Source organism: Pseudophryne corroboree, chromosome 1 (assembly GCF_028390025.1).
Source record: "Pseudophryne corroboree isolate aPseCor3 chromosome 1, aPseCor3.hap2, whole genome shotgun sequence".
NCBI lineage: Eukaryota > Metazoa > Chordata > Amphibia > Anura > Myobatrachidae > Pseudophryne > Pseudophryne corroboree.
Window position 1 is genome coordinate 506,900,845 of NC_086444.1, and position 22,007 is coordinate 506,922,851.

General features: G+C 44.4%; 1 protein-coding gene across 1 annotated transcript in view; it reads left to right on the top strand.

Moving 5' to 3' along the window:
- ABHD17B (abhydrolase domain containing 17B, depalmitoylase) overlaps positions 1-12,339 on the top strand; it is a 60,805-nt gene extending 48,466 nt beyond the window's left edge. The window contains exons 3-4 of the mRNA XM_063913885.1: positions 9,075-9,254; positions 9,885-12,339. Coding sequence (XP_063769955.1) covers positions 9,075-9,254; positions 9,885-10,104 — 400 coding nt within the window. The 3' untranslated portion in view covers positions 10,105-12,339. The remainder of the gene's footprint in view (positions 1-9,074; positions 9,255-9,884) is intronic.
- Positions 12,340-22,007: the final 9,668 nt, after the last annotated feature.

Sequence of the window (22,007 nt, forward strand, 5' to 3'; positions counted from 1 at the left end):
GCCAGAAGTTAGGGAGCGTTGGGAAACACCCCTTAGGGTGGATAAGGCGCTCACACGCTTATCAAAACAAGTGGCGGTACCGTCTATAGATAGGGCCGTCCTCAAGGACCAGCTGACAGGAGGCTGGAAAATATCATAAATAGTATATACACACATACTGGTGTTATACTGCGACCAGCGATCGCCTCAGCCTGGATGTGCAGAGCTGGGTGGCTTGGTCGGATTCCCTGACTAAAAATATTGATACCCTTGACAGGGACAGTATTTTATTGACTATAGAGCATTTAAAGGATGCATTTCTATATATGCGAGATGCACAGAGGGATATTTGCACTCTGGCATCAAGAGTAAATGCGATGTCCATATCTGCCAGAAGATGTTATGGACACGACAGTGGTCAGGTGATGCAGATTCCAAACGGCACAAAGGTGTATTGCCGTATAAAGGAAGAGGAGTTATTTGGGGTCGGTCCATCGGACCTGGTGGCCACGGCAACTGCTGGAAAATCCGCCGTTTTTACCCTAAGTCACATCTCTGCAGAAAAAGACACCGTCTTTTCAGCCTCAGTCCTTTCGTCCCTATAAGATCATATCTGCCCAGGGATAGAGGAAAGGGAAGAAGACTGCAGCAGGCAGCCCATTCCCAGGAACAGAAGCGTTCCACCGCTTCTGACAAGTTCTCAGCATGGCGCTGAGACCGTACAGGACCCCTGGATCCTACAAGTAGTATCCCAGGGGTACAGATTGGAATGTCGAGACGTTTCCCCTTCGCAGGCTCCTGAAGTCTGCTTTACCAAGGTCTCCCTCCGACAAGGAGGCAGTATGGGAAAAAATTCACAAGCTGTATTCCAGCAGGTGATAATTAAATTACCCCTCCTACTACAAGAAAAGGGGTATTATTCCACACTATATTGTGGTACTGAAGCCAGAAGGCTAGGTGAGACTTATTCTAAAAAATTTTTTTTGAACACTTACAAAGGTTCAAATCAAGATGGAGTCACTCAGAGCAGTGATAACGAACCAGGAAGAAGGGGACTATATAGTGTCCCGGGACATCAGGGATGCTTACCTCTATGTCCCAAATTTGCCCTTCTCACTAAGGGTACCTCAGGTTCGTGGTGCAGAACTGTCACTATCAGTTTCAGACGCTGCCGTTTGGATTGTCCACGGCACCCCGGGTCTTTACCAAGGTAATGGCCGAAATAATGATTCTTCTTCGAAGAAAAGGCGTCTTAATTATCCCTTACTTGGACGATCTCCTGATAAGGGCATAGTCCAGGGAACAGTTGGAGGTCGGAGTAGCACTATCTCGGATACTGCTACAACAGCACGGGTGGATTCTAAATATTCCAAAATCGCAGCTGATCCCGACGACACGTCTGCTGTGCCTAGGGATGATTCTGGACACAGTCCAGAAAAAGGTGTTTCTCCCGGAAGAGAAAGCCAGGGAGTTATCCGAGCTAGTCAGGAACCTCCTAAAAACAGTGCATCATTGCACAAGGATCCTGGTAAAAATGGTGGCTTCCTACGAAGCAATTCCATTCGGCAGATTTCACGCAAGAATTTTTCAGTGGGATCTGCTGGACAAATGGTCCGGATCGCATCTTCAGATGCATCAGCGGATAACCCTATATCCAAGGACAAGGGTGTCTCTCCTGTGGTGGTTATAGAGGGCTCATCTTCTAGAGGGCCGCAGATTCGGCATTCAGGATTGGATGCTGGTGACCACGGAGCCCAGCCCGAGAGGCTGGGGAGCAGTCACACAAGGAAAAAATTTCCAGGGAGTGTGATCAAGTCTGGAGACTTTTCTCCACATAAATATACTGGAGCTAAGGGTAAATTTATAATGCTCTAAGCTTTGCAAGACCTCTGCTTCAAGGTCAGCCGGTATTGATCCAGTGGGAAAAACATCACGGCAGTCGCCCACGTAAACAGACAGGGCGACACAAGAAGCAGGAGGGCAATGGCAAAAACTGCAAGGACTTTTCGCTGGGCGGAAAATCATGTGATAGCACTGTCAGCAGTGTTTCATCCCGGGAATGGAAACTGGGAAGCAGACTTCCTCAGCAGGCACGACCTCCACCCGGGAGAGTGGAAACTTCATCGGGAAGTTTTTTCCACATGATTGTAAACCGTTGGGAAATACCAAAGGTGGACATGATGGCGTCCCGTCTGAACAAAAAACGGGACAGGTATTGCGCCAGGTCAAGAGACCCTCAGGCAATAGCTGTGGACGTTCTGGTAACACCGTGGGTGTACCAGTCGGTGTATGTGTTCCCTCCTCTGCTTCTCATACCTAAGGTGCTGAGAATTATAAGACGTAGAGGAGTAAGAACTATACTCATGGCTCCGGATTGGCCAAGAAGGACTTGGTACCCGGAACTTCAAGAGATGCTTACAGAGGTCTTATGGCCTCTGCCGCTAAGAAGGGACTTGCTTCAGCAAGTACCATGTCTGTTCCAAGACTTACCGCAGCTGCGTTTGTCGGCATGGCGGTGGAAAGCCGGATCCTAAGGGAAAAAGGCATTCCGGAAGAGGTCATTCCTACCCTGGTCAAAGCCAGAAAGGAGGTGACCGCACAACATTATCACCACATGTGGCGAAAATATGTTGCGTGGTGTGAGGCCAGGAAGGCCCCACAAAGAAATTTCAACTCGGTCGTTTCCTGCATTTCCTGCAAACAGGAGTGTCTATGGGCCTCAAATTGGGGTCCATTAAGGTTCAAATTTCGGCCCTGTCGATTTTCTTCCAGAAAGAATTGGCTTCAGTTCCTGAAGTCCAGAAGTTTGTCAAGGGAGTATTGCATATACAACCCCCTTTTGTGCCTCCAGTGGCACTGTGGGATCTCAACGTAGTTCTGGGATTCCTCAAATCACATTGGTTTAAAACCAGTCAAATCTGTGGATTTGAAGCATCTCACATGAAAAGTGACCATGCTCTTGGCCCTGGCCTGGACCAGGCGAGTGTCAAATTGGTGTTTTTTTTCTCAAAAAAGCCCATATCTGTTTGTCCATTCGGACAGGGCAGAGCTGCGGACTCGTCCCCAGTTCTCTCCCTAAGGTGGTGTCAGTGTTTCACCTGAACCAGCTTATTGTGGTGCCTTGCACCTACTAGGGACTTGGAGGACTCCAAGTTGCTAGATGTTGTCAGGGCCCTGAAAATATGTTCCAGGACGGCTGGAGTCAGGAAAACTGACTTGCTGTTATCCTGTATGCACCCAACAAACTGGGTGCTCTTGCTTCTAAGCAGACTATTGCTAGTTGGATGTGTAATACAATTCAGCTTGCACATTCTGTGGCAGGCCTGCCACAGCCAAAATATGTAAATGCCCATTCCACAAGGAAGGTGGGCTCATCTTGGGCGGCTGCCCGAGGGGTCTCGGCTTTACAACTTTGCCGAGCAGCTACTTGGTCAGGGGCAAACACGTTTGCTAAATTCTACAAATTTGATACCCTGGCTAAGGAGGACCTGGAGTTCTCTCATTCGGTGCTGCAGAGTCATCCGCACTCTCCCGCCCGTTTGGGAGCTTTGGTATAATCCCCATGGTCCTTTCAGGAACCCCAGCATCCACTAGGACGATAGAGAAAATAAGAATTTACTTACCGATAATTCTATTTCTCGGAGTCCGTAGTGGATGCTGGGCGCCCATCCCAAGTGCGGATTATCTGCAATACTTGTACATAGTTACAAAAATCGGGTTATTATTGTTGTGAGCCATCTTTTCAGAGGCTCCGCTGTTATCATACTGTTAACTGGGTTTAGATCACAAGTTGTACGGTGTGATTGGTGTGGCTGGTATGAGTCTTACCCGGGATTCAAAATTCCTCCCTTATTGTGTACGCTCGTCCGGGCACAGTACCTAACTGGCTTGGAGGAGGGTCATAGGGGGAGGAGCCAGTGCACACCACCTGATCGGAAAGCTTTACTTTTGTGCCCTGTCTCCTGCGGAGCCGCTATTCCCCATGGTCCTTTCAGGAACCCCAGCATCCACTACGGACTCCGAGAAATAGAATTATCGGTAAGTAAATTCTTATTTTTTCTCTTCAATAGTTCCCTGTCAATGCTATATAGTATAAGGCTAATGCTACTACTCGCCTCTATGGGGGGTTTCAAGTGATTTGCGCGCCGGCGGCCACTAGATGGCACTTGATTGAGCAATTAAAGCGTTGCTCCGTCAGACGCGCACAGCAATGAGATTCCAGTTATGTTGTTCTGTCATTTTGGCGGGCTGGTAATTAGTGTAAAGCTACATACACATGGTGTGATGCAGGCTTCTGACCGATACTCACTATATTGTGCCCAGAGGCATGTAGTCATTATCGTCCCCGCCTGCACACACTATATTTTCTTGCGACCGCGCATCAGCTTCGCAATCTTATACACAATATGGACTATATAGTCCATATCGCACGGAAAATGGCACCGTGTCTATGCAGCTTAAGATATTGCAGTAAGCACTGATGTCATCATGCAGCACTCGCATTGTGTTATCCCCCGCCCCTGAAGCTGCCATGTAGCTTGCAACTGGTACCATAATAGAAACAGAAGTGCACTGTTGCAGATGAATTAAGGAGGCAGGTTCCAGGTCATACACTGTATCAGGAAAGCCTGTATTTATTGGATTGGTTAATCAATAATTCTAAATATATGTGTGTCATAAAGAAGTGTATTGATTGTCATGCAATAGAATGTTGGCCATAAAAAGGAGTTCATACGTAGTCATAATACATGTTTCTTTTCCACCCATAACTGCTCTATCACAGCTGTGTAATAATGTATTTAAATTAGTATATTTGTTAAACCAATTGATTCAAAAGTAACTTGCGTTTGTGCACATCATGAAGTGATTCTAATAGGGCGAGATTTAAATATTCCTGATGCCTGCAGCAACTAAATGGCGCCAAACGGATATATTCAAATCTAGCTCCGTTTGGGCATCTACTTTTCAGCTTCCCAACCCTGGCAGGTGTGTGAAAAGTGATCCATTTGGGCATCCAAATGACACTTTTCCCAGATCGCGCCCATTAGTTTACTCGGGTTTAGCCGCTTTACGTGGCTAAACCTGACACTAAGTGACATGATATGGGGCATCAAATGACAATCACCCCCTGAGATCTCCCTTCATTTTAGATGGGAGATTGGGGACAATAACATTTGAATCCCCCACCACCACCACCACCTCCCCCCACCTACTATAAGGGGGGTTCACACAGAGAAATCCATGCTTAAATTCTAAGCAATCTGACAGGATTGCTTAGAAGTTGAGCACGGATCTCTCCGTGTGTATGCCCCATAGCAATGCGCGGCCACGCGCATCGCTGTCGCCGGTGCTAGATTGGCCACAATCTAGCAGGTCACTCATTTCGCCACTGAGTGAAATGAGCTGCCGCCTCCCCCCCTCGATCAGCACACATCTCTCTGTGTACAGGGCTATAGAGTCCTAAACGTATGGGGGTGAAGGAGAGGTCAGGCACTGATGCCTGCAAAATGCAAAAACAAACCTAGCTCATGGGGCCAAATGTAATAGAGTGAAAGTTTCAGAAAGTGAGAGATTTGGTAAGGTTTTTCAGGTTTTGTTTTGTTTTTAAAGTGGCAATCCTTTACACTACAAAACCAGGTTGATCTTGCAGTGTAAATGATTGCCACTTTAAAAAAAATCTGCAAAACCTTACCAAATCTCTCATTTTCTGAAACTCTCAATCTATTACATTTGGCCCATGGTGTTTCAGAAAGTAAGGTAAAGAAATTAGATCCTTGCAAGCCATGTGAGGCAGAAAGTCCATTTATCACTGGAATATAATTATCTAAATCAGGGGTGGGGAACCTCCGGCCCGCGGGCCGTATACGGCCCGCGAAGCCGTTTGGTCCGGCCCACCAGCTTGTGTCAGTGAGACACGCTGCCGCTCAGTCCGGCGGCAGCGTGTCTCAGCTGTCAGAACAGGGAGACAGGGAGGAGAGCGCGGCTGTCGAGTGGGAGCGGCGGCGTGTAGTACTGCAAACCAGCCGCCGGTCCGTGAGCCAATCAGAGCTCGCGGACCGGCAGCCAATCAGGAGCCGCGGCTTCCGGTCCGCGAGCTCTGATTGGCTCTCGAACCGGCGGCTGGTTTGAAATACTACACGCCGCCGCTCCCACCCGACAGCCGCGCTCTCCTCCGTGTCCCACGGTAAGCAGCACAGAGGGGAGGGGGGAGGGCATCTGTATACCTGGCACTGTGGGGGCATCTGTATACCTGGCACTGTGGGGGCATCTGTATACCTGGCACTGTGGGGGCATCTGTATACCTGGCACTGTGAGGGGCATTTGTATACCTGGCACTGTGGGGACATCTGTATACCTGGCACTGTGGGGGCATCTGTATACCTGGCACTGTGGGGGGCATTTGTATACCTGGCACTGTGGGGGCATCTGTATACCTGGCACTGTGGGGACATCTGTATACCTGGCACTGTGGGGACATCTGTGTACCTGGCACTATGAGGGGCATTTGTATACCTGGCACTGTGAGGGGCATTTGTATACCTGGCACTGTGGGGGGCAATTGTGGATCTGGCACCGCACTATTGGGGGCATATGTGTATCACGTCCCATTTTAACTGGCCACACCCATTTTTTTGCTGCGTGCGCGCCTCCGGCGCGCACACACAGTACCTCTAAGGGGCAGACCTACTGGGGGGCAGGGTCATTTTTTAAGTTGAGAATTTTTGTATGGCCCCTGAAGGATTTTATAAATATCCAAATGGCCCTCGGTAGAAAAAAGGTTCCCCACTCCTGATCTAAATGATGGCCTACAGGTTGGGTGCCTCTGCTCTAAGTACTTAGCATATGAAGTAGATCCTGAGGTTTTTGATCAATCTCCAGTGCTGCAAAATACAACCTAATAATAAAATTTAGAGCAGATTTTCTCTGAATACGGGAACAGTGTCCTTATATGTGCGGATTCCGTGCTTTGGCACTGTTATTCTGTGAGTTCATGAGAAGGGTCTGCCTGTCACAGTTCTGAGAAGGAATCTAGTTTTGAAAGGAAATATGTCAGTATAAAGTCTTATGTTTCAGCATCATGCCTTTTTATATGAACTTCATCTAAAACGGTCTTACACCTATATATAAAAAAAAACTCTTTAACCTAAACAGTATGCTTTGCTGTTATTGACTACTATATTCCATCGTGGAACACTTAACCAAGAAGTTGTGTTATACAAGTAGGTCTGTTTTGTATCCAAACATAAAAATTGTTTCTCCTCTCCTTTAACCACTTAACTGGCTAGGTCGTGTGGGATACGACTGCAGGCAGCTGGGCTTTAGCTGACAAGGTCACATCTGATGCTACCATGCCATCCTGCTGCATTGCCCAGCTTTTGTAAAGGAAAACCTTTTGCTCTCCAGCTCACCAAACAGTTTTGTAGTGGTCCTTGACATTCCGGAGCAAAGGCACTGGAGGAGGACTTTGTTGTCCCATCTCCGTGTATTTTTTGGCTTAAACCGGGAGGAGGGGGGTTATACAGTAAGGTATATTTTACAGCTAAGGTGGTGGAGGGTAATATTATGTATTTATTGCCACTGAGGTGTGGGAGGTAATTTTACATTGTGGGCCAATCTATGCATACAGGGGGAGGGAGATATTCCCTAGGCATATTTATTTTCAATAAAATTTATTTACTTTTGCTTTTTTAAAAATGGTTTTAGCTTAATTACTTTTAAAGAAATGGACATTTTTGGAGTAACCTTTGCTTAAAAAATATCCATTGAGTAGTTAAACTCCAATTGTTTTGGGTGGCACTATAATTAATTAATTAATTAATTAATTAATTAATTAGGCACCTATTAATTATCGTGCTTCTTGCGCCAAAATTGATGGGTTTAGCTGTTATATGCGGCTAAACCCCATCTAAAGTCCTGGTTAGGGCAGCCAAACCACAGTCTTTTCAGACATTTTGTCTTGCCACAGTCTCCCCGCAGCACTTGAGACCAAACATAGCAACAATTGACTATAGATTGTAAGCTTGCGAGCAGGGCCTTCCTACCTCTATGACTGTTATCACCCATTTTGTTATTGTTATTTCAAATTGTAAAGCGCAACGGAATTTGCTGCGCTATATAAGAAACTGTAAATAAATAAATAAATTGCCCCATTGGGCACCATCTAGTGGCTGCAGCATTGAAAACAACTGGATCACTCCCTAAAAGTACAAATGTAATCGGACTAATTTTATATTTACGAAAAGTAAAAGCTGTAAAACGATTCTGTAGTGAAACTTGCCTGCACAAGTTGCAGATCAGCTCATGATAAAAAAAAAGTTTATCTATTTCATGTTATGAGTTGTGTTTAATTAAAAAAAAAAAAATTGAGAATGCCTGCCTGCTGTGAAGATTTAAAGGTAAATAAAAATAAATGAATTGGCTTTATTTTCCAAATTCTAAAAAGCTAGTGTCTTCAGAAAGGAATGAAAACTACTTATTCTCTATAACCGGAAGCATTTGATATCCCGACGCCGGGTTACCGACAACTATTCTCCCTCTTGGGGTGTCCACGACACCCCTGTAGGGAGAGTAAATAGCGTGGTGCGCGCAGTGAGTCGCAAAGGGTTCTTTGGCACTCGCCCCACTGTCGGCATTCCAGCGGTCAGGATCCCGGCGTCAGTATGCTGGGCACCGGGATCCCGACAGCCAAGATATCGAAGTACAGCCCACTATAACTAGTGAGCATTTTAATAACTCCTAATTGTACATGAGTAGGAGATCTTTATGAAGAACCATGATTCTGTACATATTAATTGGTGATGGAAGTGAGAGCTGCCACACTTTCAGCCCGGAATGTATGCACTATATAATAAGAGTTAGGACTAGTTCTCTAGCGCACAATATTATAAATGCTTCTAGCTCTTTCTGATGACCATGTTAGTTAATCTGTGATATGTACTAAAGGCATGTACTGTATATATTTTTCAACATTTATGTTTTAAGTATATTCTAGTAGATCTTTGTTTTGTAGCTCTGTCTTTACCCCAGTGTTAAAGCTAACCAGTTTGACTTGATTAAACCTTTGAAAAAAAATAAAAACGGTTTCTTTTCTTAAGGTATGGTATACGTCCGGAGCATGTCATCATATATGGCCAGAGCATAGGAACTGTCCCATCTGTGGATCTTGCTGCTCGATATGAAAGTGCTGCTGTGATTCTTCATTCTCCCCTTACATCTGGCATGAGGGTAGCCTTTCCAGACACAAAGAAAACCTATTGTTTTGATGCATTCCCTAAGTAAGTATTTCTGCTTTGGAATCCTAATGATAAATGGATTAGCATAGTTTCAGTAGAAAAATTGCAGCCACCAAAGCCAGTGCGGGACTGTCCACCCTCTACTTTTTGTTTGACTTCCATCATTTCTTAAAGCAAAAGCCTTATATGTGTTTCTCTCAATGATAAGCTCGGACTGCACCGCCTTACTGTGTGATTCATACTCTCCTCCTTTTTACTGAAGACTTACCCACTGGTAATTTAATTGAAGGGTAAACCCCAGAATATTTTTGTTTAAAGGACTTTCGATTTAGGTTTGTATTTAGTATGCCCCACATAGTGACTTGTAGACATTCATTTTCTGATGCTTTTAAATCCACATTAGCACTTATATGGTTTTCTACTAAAAAGTTGTGTTTTTGTTCTGGCTGCTCCCCCACACCTTTCCCACACACACAGCAGTGTTAATAAAAATTAGCAAATTGGATATTTATTTGAAAGCGGGTGAAGAGTTTAGAAACATCCATTTAATTTTCTCTAAAAGCGTGTTTTGTTTTGTAGTGAATTCTAAGTTTGATCCTGTGAATAGGCTTTTTTTTTTTTTTTTTTTTTAATCTGTTGCACAATTAATGTTACTTTTTTCTTTTCTTACAGTATTGACAAAATTTCCAAAATAACTTCCCCGGTCCTGATAATCCATGGCACAGAAGACGAAGTCATTGACTTTTCACACGGCCTGGCACTGTTTGAGCGTTGCCAGAGGCCGGTGGAACCACTGTGGGTAGAAGGAGCAGGACACAATGATGTGGAACTTTACGGACAATATCTTGAGAGATTGAAACAGTTTGTCACACAAGAGCTTGTAAATTTGTAAACTGCAACTTTGTAAAAACACAATACTAAAGGTCTGTAACAAGTTTCACAGCAGTGCTTTGCAGTTCTCCCTGGCCACCAAATGGCTTAAACGACCATGTTTCCTCAAACCGCCCCCCTCCCCCAACCCTCCCACTCTCTCTCCTGGACTGTGAGCCATAGAAGAGTATTCTGTTATAAACCTGGTCTTTTTTTGTAAATCAAGTTGGGTGCTTAACAGATTGCAGGTAATAATTTCTTGTGGGAGCTGTTATTTTGGCAGTATAAATGAGGATATTTTTCACAATTTGTCCTGGCCCTGATTTGTATTATAGTAAAAGTTACTTCCTTTGTACCCCTGCATCACCATTGTACAGGCCAGCGAGACCACCGTCAGCAAGTCTACCAATGAAGACCATCCTAAAGGCTATTTTGCTGTGGCTTCAACACCAGTCTCAACACTATTGCATGTTGTCCAGACCATTTCAGATTTGCCAATAGTCATAGTGGTCGCGCTGGCAATAGCGGATATTGCTAACCAGGAGAGACCACCCCAGGAAAACCAAGCAGAGGTGTGCCTTAGCAATGAGGAAAATTATCCTGAGTAGAAATCCCCTTTTAACACAGGCAATGAAGGTTTTTTTGTATACCAGTATTAGAATGTGGAATTACATGTAATGTACAGTCAGGCCTCTGTACATTTTGTGTATATAATCTCATTTTTTTTTTCTATGTCTACTGTTTTACTATGAGGTCTGCGAAGTAGCTCTTTGTATCAACAGGATACATCCATACCTACTGGTACTAGATTTAGTATTGCTTTTTTGATGGCATACTGATTCTTGGAATCACTTCTATCATGTTCAGAAGGACAGCCCATCTCAAATGTGTGCAGGCTTTAATGTCCATTTAAAAAACACTTTGATCAATGTACTTGCGTAAAATGCCTGTTACAGCAGCTTAATGGGTTTTTTTTAAGTTTTTTTTTATCTTGTAAAACATATCAAGTGAGCAGAATATTGTTGCCAAATTCTTCCAGGTATTTCCTACTGGCCATTCCAAGATTTTATGGTCTAGGAAGCACTGCAAGATCTACTTGGCACTTCTACACTAGATGCTGTGATGTTATATACTGAACTGTGAGCAACTGTCTTATGGGACGACGCAGCCCACATGCCAGTGCTTTCCAACATAGAGTTCATTACCACTACTACAATACTGAAATTACTTGAGTGGAGTTTTTTTTTTTTTCTGTGGTAAGCATCCAGATGCATTGTCCTGACTGCACTTTTTTACTATTGTATACAAATAACAGTGTCATCCTGGCAATGTTATTTTTATTAACAATTCTGCTGGTTAAGTGTTTGGGGTTTTTGATTTGTTTTTGTAATACTTTTTTCCTTTTATATAAATGTTACACCACTGACCTGGATATCTTGTCTCCTCGCTAGGATTGCTCTGCGGACACTATGCTAGAGTAATCGTAGAGGGAATAAATAAATCTTTGTCACTTTTGTTGCTGAGCGACAAGGTGCTGGATTCCTACACTGGCAGACAAAACTCAATTTGGCCGAAATCTCTCATTAAAGTTGGTAGCGGTTTTCATGCAGCCTTTGAAGTTTCTGGACTACAACCCAGTGTGCTTGCACTGAAACCAAACATGACAAAAAGCTGCTGTTGTAATAGCAAATGTTGGGATGGCGGGAGGGAATGAACATATTGATCTGTTCAGATACCTCCAACCACTGGCCAGTCGAAGTCGTTGCTGCCACAGCCCTTCATGATCACTTTGTGTAGGGTACAGAACAAGGCAGCCATTTGTTTACCTCACTGGCTTTTTAAAAAAAATGTATTGATGCTAGCATAACTTAGTAGTAGTTTTGTTTTCTCTTCTTTCTGGAAAGTTGTATACTATATAAATTATAGGAGGTGTGTTTTATAATTCTAGTTTTTCTTATATCAATTTACAGATGAAGGTTTTTTTTATTTATCAACACAGTACTGTGGGGGTTTTTGTCTTGTTTTTCATTAAAGTTGCCTGTCCTTCAACTAAAATTTACTTAAAGTGTCAATGATGAATGCAACTACAATTTAATGGTATGTAGTACAGTTGTGAATGGATAATACACTGTGGATACATATAAAGGCCTTATTTCGTGTAATAACTGTTGTGGCTGTCTGGGATTGTATACAGTTTAATATGTATTATAAAGCCTTGCATTGGTTTAGATGTTGCCAGTAAAATCTATAACTACTATCCATGTTGCACTTGTTTTTCTGACAGTTGCTCTGCCCATATTAAAATCAGGCTTTTAAGCTGGCTTTAAAGTGTTCACACCACAAAATGGCAGACATTTTTTTGCACTGCTGAAATGAATGTAGTGTTCCGCTGTGATCCATGGTTTCACTTTTTAGAAATGTAACTGTTTATCTTTTATTGACTTCCTTTCCCTATCGCATCCCAGAGATAAACCAGTGAAATACATTTAATTGGATCAAACCAAATAAGCCTTGAAATTATTCACACTTAGTTTTAGCTTCACTATTGCAGAGTCTATTCAACATATTCTTGCATCTGTTAATAAAAAATAAATAAAAATAAAATAAAAAAATAATTCAGTACAGACGTTTAACGGTGGCAGCAGCATAACGCCACACTACCGATCTAGGATGATTATATGAATTCAGCTAAATAACAATTTATGTTTAGGGGTCTATTTACTGAGAGGGTACCAAACAATCAGCTCATAACTGTCATTTTTTCAAACAGCGCCTGTAACCTGGCAGTTAAGAGCTGATTGGCTGGTACTTTATCTCTCTCCAAGGCTGCAAAAATAGACCACTTAAGGGTATTTTCAAATTTGGGTGACCTAATGGAAGGGGCCTGCTACTTACATTCTCTTGCTTGAGGGATCGTTATTCTCTCCCACCTATAGTTTTGTTTCAGTACTCTGATTTGTCACTGGTTAAGTAGTGTCACGAAGTACCTTGAGCCAGCTGGTATACCCCCTAGAGACCTTACGTCTAGCAGATGTTGGGGTGATTTCTCATTTTGTGATAAGTTAGGACACTGGGGAATTCAATTGTTTTATTTGCCCACTCTCTTACCTAAAGTGACGGGAGATCGTGGGGTGCTATTCTATTTTTTATTTTTTTATTTTGCGCTGAATGTGCCCAGACAGTCTGGGTTTAGCTGCATAAGAGGACAAAACCCGACTAAAGTGCTGGGTGCGATTTGAAAAGGGCCACTTTTTACACATTTCTGCTCGCCAGCACGGGGTTGTGAGTAGAAATGTAAGTTTCAGCGGCCGTTGCTCTAGGCCACCAGTGGCAGGAGTGTGACCTGGGCCATTCTACGTCTGATACCCAGTAGGAGTTGATCTACACTGCATCCTGGGGGTAATTCCAAGTTGATCGCAGCAGGAAATTTTTTAGCAGTTGGGCAAAACCATGTGCACTGCAGGTGAGGCAGATATAACATTTGCAGAGAGAGTTAGATTTGGGTAGGTTATTTTATTTCTGTGCTGGGTAAATACTGGCTGCTATATTTTTACACTGCAAATTAGATTGCAGATTGAACACACCACACCCAAATCTAACTCTCTCTGCACATGTTATATCTGCCTCCCCTGCAGTGCACATGGTTTTGCCGAATTGCTAACCTAATTCCTGCTGCGTTCAACTTGGAATTACCCCCCCTATCGCATATCCAAATGTTTTTCATCATTTAGAAATGCATATTAAAGTGTAATAGAGACTGTACCACACTCCAGCTCACCTACACCCTATTTGGCCGGCAGACTCCTGTGGAGAGGTTGATCATATTTACCATCTTTTCTCTAACGTCCTAAGTGGATGCTGGGGACTCCGTAAGGACCATGGGGAATAGCGGCTCCGCAGGAGACTGGGCACATCTAAAGAAAGCTTTAGGACTAACTGGTGTGCACTGGCTCCTCCCCCTATGACCCTCCTCCAAGCCTCAGTTAGATTTCTGTGCCCGACGAGAAGGGTGCACACTAGGGGCTCTCCTGAGCTTCTTAGTGAAAGTTTTAGTTTAGGTTTGTTATTTTCAGTGAGACCTGCTGGCAACAGGCTCACTGCATCGAGGGACTAAGGGGAGAAGAAGCGAACTCACCTGCGTGCAGAGTGGATTGGGCTTCTTGGCTACTGGACATTAGCTCCAGAGGGACGATCACAGGTCCAGCCTGGATGGGTCCCGGAGCCGCGCCGCCGGCCCCCTTACAGAGCCAGAAGAGCGAAGAGGTCCGGAAAAATCGGCGGCAGAAGACGTTCCTGTCTTCAATAAGGTAGCGCACAGCACTGCAGCTGTGCGCCATTGCTCTCAGCACACTTCATACTCCGGTCACTGAGGGTGCAGGGCGCTGGGGGGGGCGCCCTGAGACGCAATAAAACATGACAGAAATACCTTACATGGCAAAAAAATACATCACATATAGCTCCTGGGCTATATGGATGCATTTAACTCCTGCCAGAATATACAAAAAACCGGGAGATAAGGCCGCCGAAAAGGGGGCGGAGCCTATCTCCTCAGCACACTGGCGCCATTTTCCCTCACAACTCAGTTGGAGGGAAGCTCCCTGGCTCTTCCCTGCAGTCACTACACTGCAGAAAGGGTTAAAAAAAGAGAGGGGGGCACAAATTAGGCGCAGTATTAAAACATACAGCAGCTATAAGGGGAAAAACACTTATATAAGGTTATCCCTGTGTGTATATATATATAGCGCTCTGGTGTGTGCTGGCATACTCTCCCTCTGTCCCCCCAAAGGGCTAGTGGGGTCCTGTCCTCTATCAGAGCATTCCCTGTGTGTGTGCTGTGTGTCGGTACGTTTGTGTCGACATGTATGAGGAGAAAAATGATGTGGAGACGGAGCAGAGTGTCTGTAACAGTGATGTCACCCCCTAGGGGGTCGACACCTGAGTGGATGTACTGTTGAAAATTACGTGACAGTGTCAGCTCTATATAAAAAAACAGTGGTTGACATGAGACAGCCGGCTACTCAGCTTGTGCCTGTCCAGACGTCTCATAGGCCGTCAGGGGCTCTAAAGCGCCCGTTACCTCAGATGGCAGATACAGACGCCGACACGGATACTGACTCCTGTGTCGACGGTGAAGAGACAACCGTGATTTCCAGTAGGGCCACACGTTACATGATTGAGACAATGGAAAATGTTTTATACATTTCTGATAATACGAGTACCACCAAAAAGGGGTATTATGTTCGGTGAGGGAAAAACTACATGTAGTTTTCCTGAATCTGAGAAATAAAATGAGGTGTGTGATGATGCGTGGGTTTCCCCCCGATAACAATTGATAATTTCTTAAATATTGGCTGTATACCCTTTCCCGCCAGAGGTTAGGGTGCGTTGGGAAACACCCCCTAGGGGGGGATAAGGCGCTCACACGCTTGTAAGAACAAGGGCTCTACCCTCTCATGAGATGGCCGCCCTTAAGGATCCTGCTGATAGAAAGCAGGAGGGTATCCAAATACGTATTTACACACATACTGGTGTTATACTGCGACCAGCAATCGCCTCAGCCTGGAGGTGCAGTGCTGGGTTGGCATGGTCGGATTCCCTGACTGGAAATGTTGATATCCTAGATAAGGATAGTATATTATTGCCTATAGAGCATTAAAAGATGCATTTCTATATATGCATGATGCACAGCGGAATATTTGCCGACTGGCATCAAGTATAAGTGCATTGTCCAATTCTACCAGTAAAATGGTCAGGTGATGCGGAATCCAAACGGCATTTGGAAGTATTGCCTTTGAAAGGGACATTTGGGGTCGGTCTTTTAGACCTGGTGGCCACGGCAACAACTGGGAAATCCACGTTTGTACCCCAGGTCGCCTCTCAAAATAAGACGCCGTATTATCAGGCGCAGTCCTTTGTTGGCAAGCGGACAAAAGGTTCCTCTTTTCTGCTCGTGACAGAGGGAGAGGAATAAGGCTGCAGAGATTAGCCAGTTCCCAGGAACAGAAACCCTTTCCCGCATCTGCCAAGCCCTCAGTATAACGCTAGGGCTTTACAAGCTCAGGCACGGTGGGGGCCCGTTCTCAATGAATTTCAGTGCGCAGTGGGCTCACTCGCAAGTAGACCCCTGGATCCTTCAGGTAATATCTCAGGGGTACATATTGGAATTCGAGACGTCTCCCCCTCGCCGTTTCCAAAAGTCGGCTTTACCGCCGTCTCCCTATGACAGGGAGGCAGTTTTGGAAGCCTTTCACAAGCTGTATTCCCAGCAAGTGATAATCAAGGTACCCCTCCTGCAACAGGGAACGGGGTATTATTCCACACTATTGTGGTACCGAAGCCAGACGGCTCGGTGAGACCGATTCTAAATCTAAAATCTTTGAACACTTACAGAGGTTCAAATTCAAGATTGAGTCACTCAGAGCAGTGATTGCGAACCTGGAAGAAGGGGACTACATGATGTCTCGGGACATCAAGGATGCTTACCTTCATGTCAAAATTTACCCTTCTCACCAAGGGTACCTCAGGTTATGGTACAGAACTGTCACTATCAGTTCAGACGCTGCCGTAGGGATGGTCCACGGCACCCCGGGTCTTTACCAAGGTAATGGCCGAAATGATATCCCTTCGAAGGAAGGGAATTTTAGTTATCACTTACTTGGACAATTCCCTGATAAGGGTAAGATCCAGGGAACAGTTGGAAGTCGGTGTAGCACTATCTCAGGTAGTGTTGCGGCAGCACGATTGGATTCTCAATATTCCAAAATCGCAGCTGGTTCCGACAACTTGTCTTCTGTTTCCTAGGGATGATCCTGGACACAGTCCAGAAAAAAAAAAAAAAAGAAAAAAAAAAGGTGTTTCTCCCGGAAGAGAAAGCCAGGGAGTTATCCGAGCTAGTCAGGAACCTCCTAAAACCGAACCAAGTCTCAGTGCATCAATGCACAAGGGTTCTGGGTAAAAATGGTGACTTCCTACGAAGCAATCCCATTCGTTAGATTCCACGCAAGAACTTTCCAGTGGAACCTACTGGACAAAAGGTCCGGGTCGCATTTTCAGATGCATCAGCGGATAACCCTGTCACCAAGGACAAGGGTATCCATCCTGTGGTGGTTGCAGAGTGCTCATCTTCTAGAGGGCCGCAGATTCGGCATTCAGGACTGGGTCCTGGTGACCACGGATGCCAGCCTGCGAGGCTGGGGAGCAGTCACACAGGGAAGGAATATCCACAAGCCTGGATACATCACTTCACAGAAATATCCTGAAGCTAAGGGCCATTTACAATGCTCTAAGCTTAGCAAGACCTCTGCTTCAAGGTCAGCCGGTGTTGATCCAGTCGGACAACATCATGGCAGTCACCCACGTAAACAGACAGGGTGGCACAAGAAGCAGGAATGGCAGAAGCTGCAAGGATTCTTCGCTGGGCGAAAAATCATGTGATAGCACTGTCAACAGTATTCATTCCGGGAGTGGACAACTGGGAAGCAGACTTCCTCAGCACGACCTCCACCCGGGTGAGTGGGGACTTCACCCAGAAGTCGTCCACATGATTAAAAAACTCGACAGGTATTGCGCCAGGTCAAGAGACCCTCAGGCAATAGTTGTAGACGCTCTGGTAACACCATGGGTGTACCAGTTAGTGTATGTGTTCCCTCCTCTGCCTCTCATACCAAAGGTACTGAGATTGATAAGATGGAGAGGAGAAAGCACTATATTCGTGGCTCCGGATTGGCCAAGAAGGACTTGGTAACCGGAACTTCAAGAGATGCTCACGGATACGTGGACTCTACCTATAAGAAGGGACCTGCTCCAGCAAGGACCCTGTCTGTTCCAAGACTTACCGCGGCTGCGTTTGACGGCATGGCGGTTGAACACCGGATCCTGAAGGAAAAAAGGCATTCCGGATGAAGTCATCCCTATCCCGATCTAAAGCCAGGAAGGATGTAACCGCAAAAACATTATCACCGCAATTGGCGAAAATATGTTGCGTAGTGCGAGGCCAGTAAGGCCCGACGGAGGAAATTCAACTGGGTCGATTCCTACATTTCCTGCAAACAGGAGTGTCCATGGGCCTGAAATTGGGGTCCATTAAGGTTCAGATTTCGGCCCTGTCAATTTTCTTCCAAAAAAGAACTAGCTTCAGTCCCTGAAGTTTAGACGTTTGTAAAAGGGGTACTGCATATACAGCCTCCTTTTGTGCCTCCAGTGGCAATTTGGGATCTCAATGTAGTTTGGGTTCCAAAAGTCACATTGGTTTGAACCACTTAAATCTGTGGAGTTAAAATATCTCACATGGAAAGTGGTCATGCTGTTGGCCCTGGCCTGGGCCAGGCGCGTGTCAGAATTGGCGGCTTTATCCTGTAAAAGCCCCTATCTGATTTTCCATTCGGACAGGGCGGAATTGAGGACTCGTCCTCAGTTTCTCCCTAAGGTGGTTCCAGCGGTTTCACCTGAACCAACCTATTGTGGTGCCTGCGGCTACTAGGGACTTGGAGGAATCCAAGTTGCTGGATGTTGTCAGGGCCCTGAAAATATGTTTCCAGGACGGCTGGAGTCAGGAAATCTGACTCGCTGTTTATCCTGTATGCACCCAACAAGCTGGGTGCTCCTGCTTCTAAGCAGACTATTGCTCGTTGGATTTGTAGTACAATTCAGCTTGCACATTCTGTGGCAGGCCTGCCACAGCTAAAATCTGTAAAAGCCCGTTCCACAAGGAAAGTGGGCTCATCTTGGGCGGCTGCCCGAGGGGTCTCGGCTTTACAACTTTGCCGAGCAGCTACTTGGTCAGGGGCAAACACGTTTGCTAAATTCTACAAATTTGATACCCTGGCTGAGGAGGACATGGAGTTCTCTCATTCGGTGCTGCAGAGTCATCCGCACTCTCCCGCCCGTTTGGGAGCTTTGGTATAATCCCCATGGTCCTTACGGAGTCCCCAGCATCCACTTAGGACGTTAGAGAAAATAAGAATTTACTTACCGATAATTCTATTTCTCATAGTCCGTAGTGGATGCTGGGCGCCCATCCCAAGTGCGGATTGTCTGCAATACTTGTACATAGTTATTGTTACAAAAATCGGGTTATTATTGTTGGGAGCCATCTTTTCAGAGGCTCCTCTGTTATCATACTGTTAACTGGGTTCAGATCACAAGTTATACGGTGTGATTGGTGTGGCTGGTATGAGTCTTACCCGGGATTCAAAATCCTTCCTTATTGTGTACGCTCGTCCGGGCACAGTATCCTAACTGAGGCTTGGAGGAGGGTCATAGGGGGAGGAGCCAGTGCACACCAGTTAGTCCTAAAGCTTTCTTTAGATGTGCCCAGTCTCCTGCGGAGCCGCTATTCCCCATGGTCCTTACGGAGTCCCCAGCATCCACTACGGACTATGAGAAATAGAATTATCGGTAAGTAAATTCTTATTTTCTGGATAGGGATCACTTTAACTCCCTCCCCTGATGTGGCACTTCTCCATTTGTATCCTGTATTAGTGCAACCATCTCAAATGTGGTTGGCCATATATGTATAGCAGCACGTGCGGCTCTAGGTCAGAATTGGAAGCAGCCTCATCCTCCCCCTTTGCCTAAGGTGTAAAATAAAGTCCATTTTCACTATGAAATGGAAACAAACTCTGTGCCATAATCGGTACTGGCCTCCTCTTATGTGAAGTGGTGGCCATGGCATGAATATGCCACGGAAGGCGAAGGTGCGCAACTTGTTCAGAAACTTTACTAACTGATGCACTCTAATATAGTTAAAATAAAGATTCTTCCTCTTGATGCAATATTGAATATATTTATCTGGTGTGTTATGATTAGTATATTCGCTATCCTTATGTTATTCCTGTTTGTTATGTTATATATGTGGATTTATTGTATTCCCCCACCCCAACCCTCCCCTTCTTTTTTTTTTTTTTTTTTTTTTTTTTTTCTGTATCCCAAGATTTCTTTAAAACTCTAACAAAAACTATTGATGAGTAAACAAAAAGACACCCTCCACAACAGTCAAAACCCTCACTGTAATTACGAAGTCTTAAAGCAGAAGTTGTTGAACTTCCTTATCTGTAATATATCTATTTTCTACACATATGCTTGTGTCCGTAAGGAACAATCCCGGCCCATGTGATTAAAATGGCTGCTGTGGCACTGAAGGTGTTAACCCATTTTTAAATGGACCAATAGTTAACATTTTTTTTAATGCTGCTGGTGCTATGTGTCACTTTTAAATATGTGATTACATGTATTACATTCTTGAATACAAGGCTCCTGTATTTTCTGTGCTGTTTGATGTGCCACAGCCTGGACTCTCTCCGGCGGTGTTTCAGTGTGTTATCCCCCAGTGTGCTGCACTAGGGGACTGTATGTAGGGGCTGCAAGGCTTTGTGTGCTGACTGCGGGGGACCAGCAGTTTCGCTCCTGATGCCCCAAGACTACGTGGCGGCAAGGTAGCGTGGCTGCACGCTGGGGGACATACTATATGTTAGGTGGCTAGCAAAGTGTAAGGCCATCTGTTCTGTAGAGTGACAGGTCTGATGCCAGACCGTTACAGTAATATTTACCATATTGAGTGCGTTACAAAACCTTTTACTACTGTAATTAATAAAGCAACTTTTTGATTGTCCGTGTGAATACATACATTGTGTCCGTTTGAGAAATGTTCTTTTATTTGTAATCATTTTTATTTTATTTTTTAAACGTCCTTTAATTTCAAAAAGTAGATATGCTAAATGATATCCTGACCAGCCTATTAATAATAATATGTAAGATGTTGCTCTGTAAATTTAAATGGTATTCCTGGAAAGTACTTCTCTATATTTTGACCTACAGTACCATGTACATTGGTTCCTACTTACACTATTATCTAGTGGGCAACTTTTTGGTTTGTTTTGATGAAAATTAAGTCTGAAATAGATGTGATTACAAGTCGAGAAATGGTTTAGTAAACCGCTTCTTCAGCCCACCTTGTTGTAAAGAGAAATGTATAGGATGAAATAAATATATAAATATATATATATATATATATATATATATATATATATATATATACACACACACTGCTTCTACCACAACTGTGGAAGGTGCACTCGCGCCAAAAAACAGTCCATAAGACTTGATTGTAGTTCAATTCCTTTAATGAAGATCAAAGGTAATGCCTTTTAAAGTCAACGTTTCGGTCCTATTCAGGGCCTTTCTCAAGACCGGCACACTCATAATGTCTACAACAATATAAACGTTATAGAACATTTTAACAATAGTAAAAAAGAACAATATAGCCTAATACATGCAATACAAGATTAAAATAACATGGTTACATGTTACACCACCACCAGTGCCTCCCAGGCCCCTAAAAAACCCAGATTGAGGGTGACTGCTGTGAAACATAAGCACCAAAACAACCAATCATTCATAGCAAAATCACCAATGAATTGCCAGCGTGTATACAGTCAATCAGAAGTGCAGCTGGGAATTACCTGCACTGGCAAAATGAGTCAAATCAATCAAGTTCAAATTCATGTGGGACTCCTTAGGTCACAGATCACTGTAATGAATATGAAGGGGTTCAATCATCCCACATCTTAGATCATACATAAAAATTCAGATCCAACAAAGACATAACAAACAAACAAACAAAAAAATTAAACAAGGAAGTACCTGAAGTTTAAAAACAGGTGAGAATATGATGCAGCTGTCCCGACAAAAGGACATGTCAAATAGTACGTGTCAACTGCAAAAATATTAGACAAAGGATGAATCTCCTAGACTGACCAGTAGTAAAACAACAAGCCGGTCAATCAAGCTAAAAAACAGTACTCACGAAGCCGGTACCATGTGGGCGTCAGACAGCTGCATATCTCACAAGCGTAGCTGCTGACTATTTATTGACCCCTGGACCGGAAGTACAATTAACACAAGATCTATATGATAAACATTAATTGC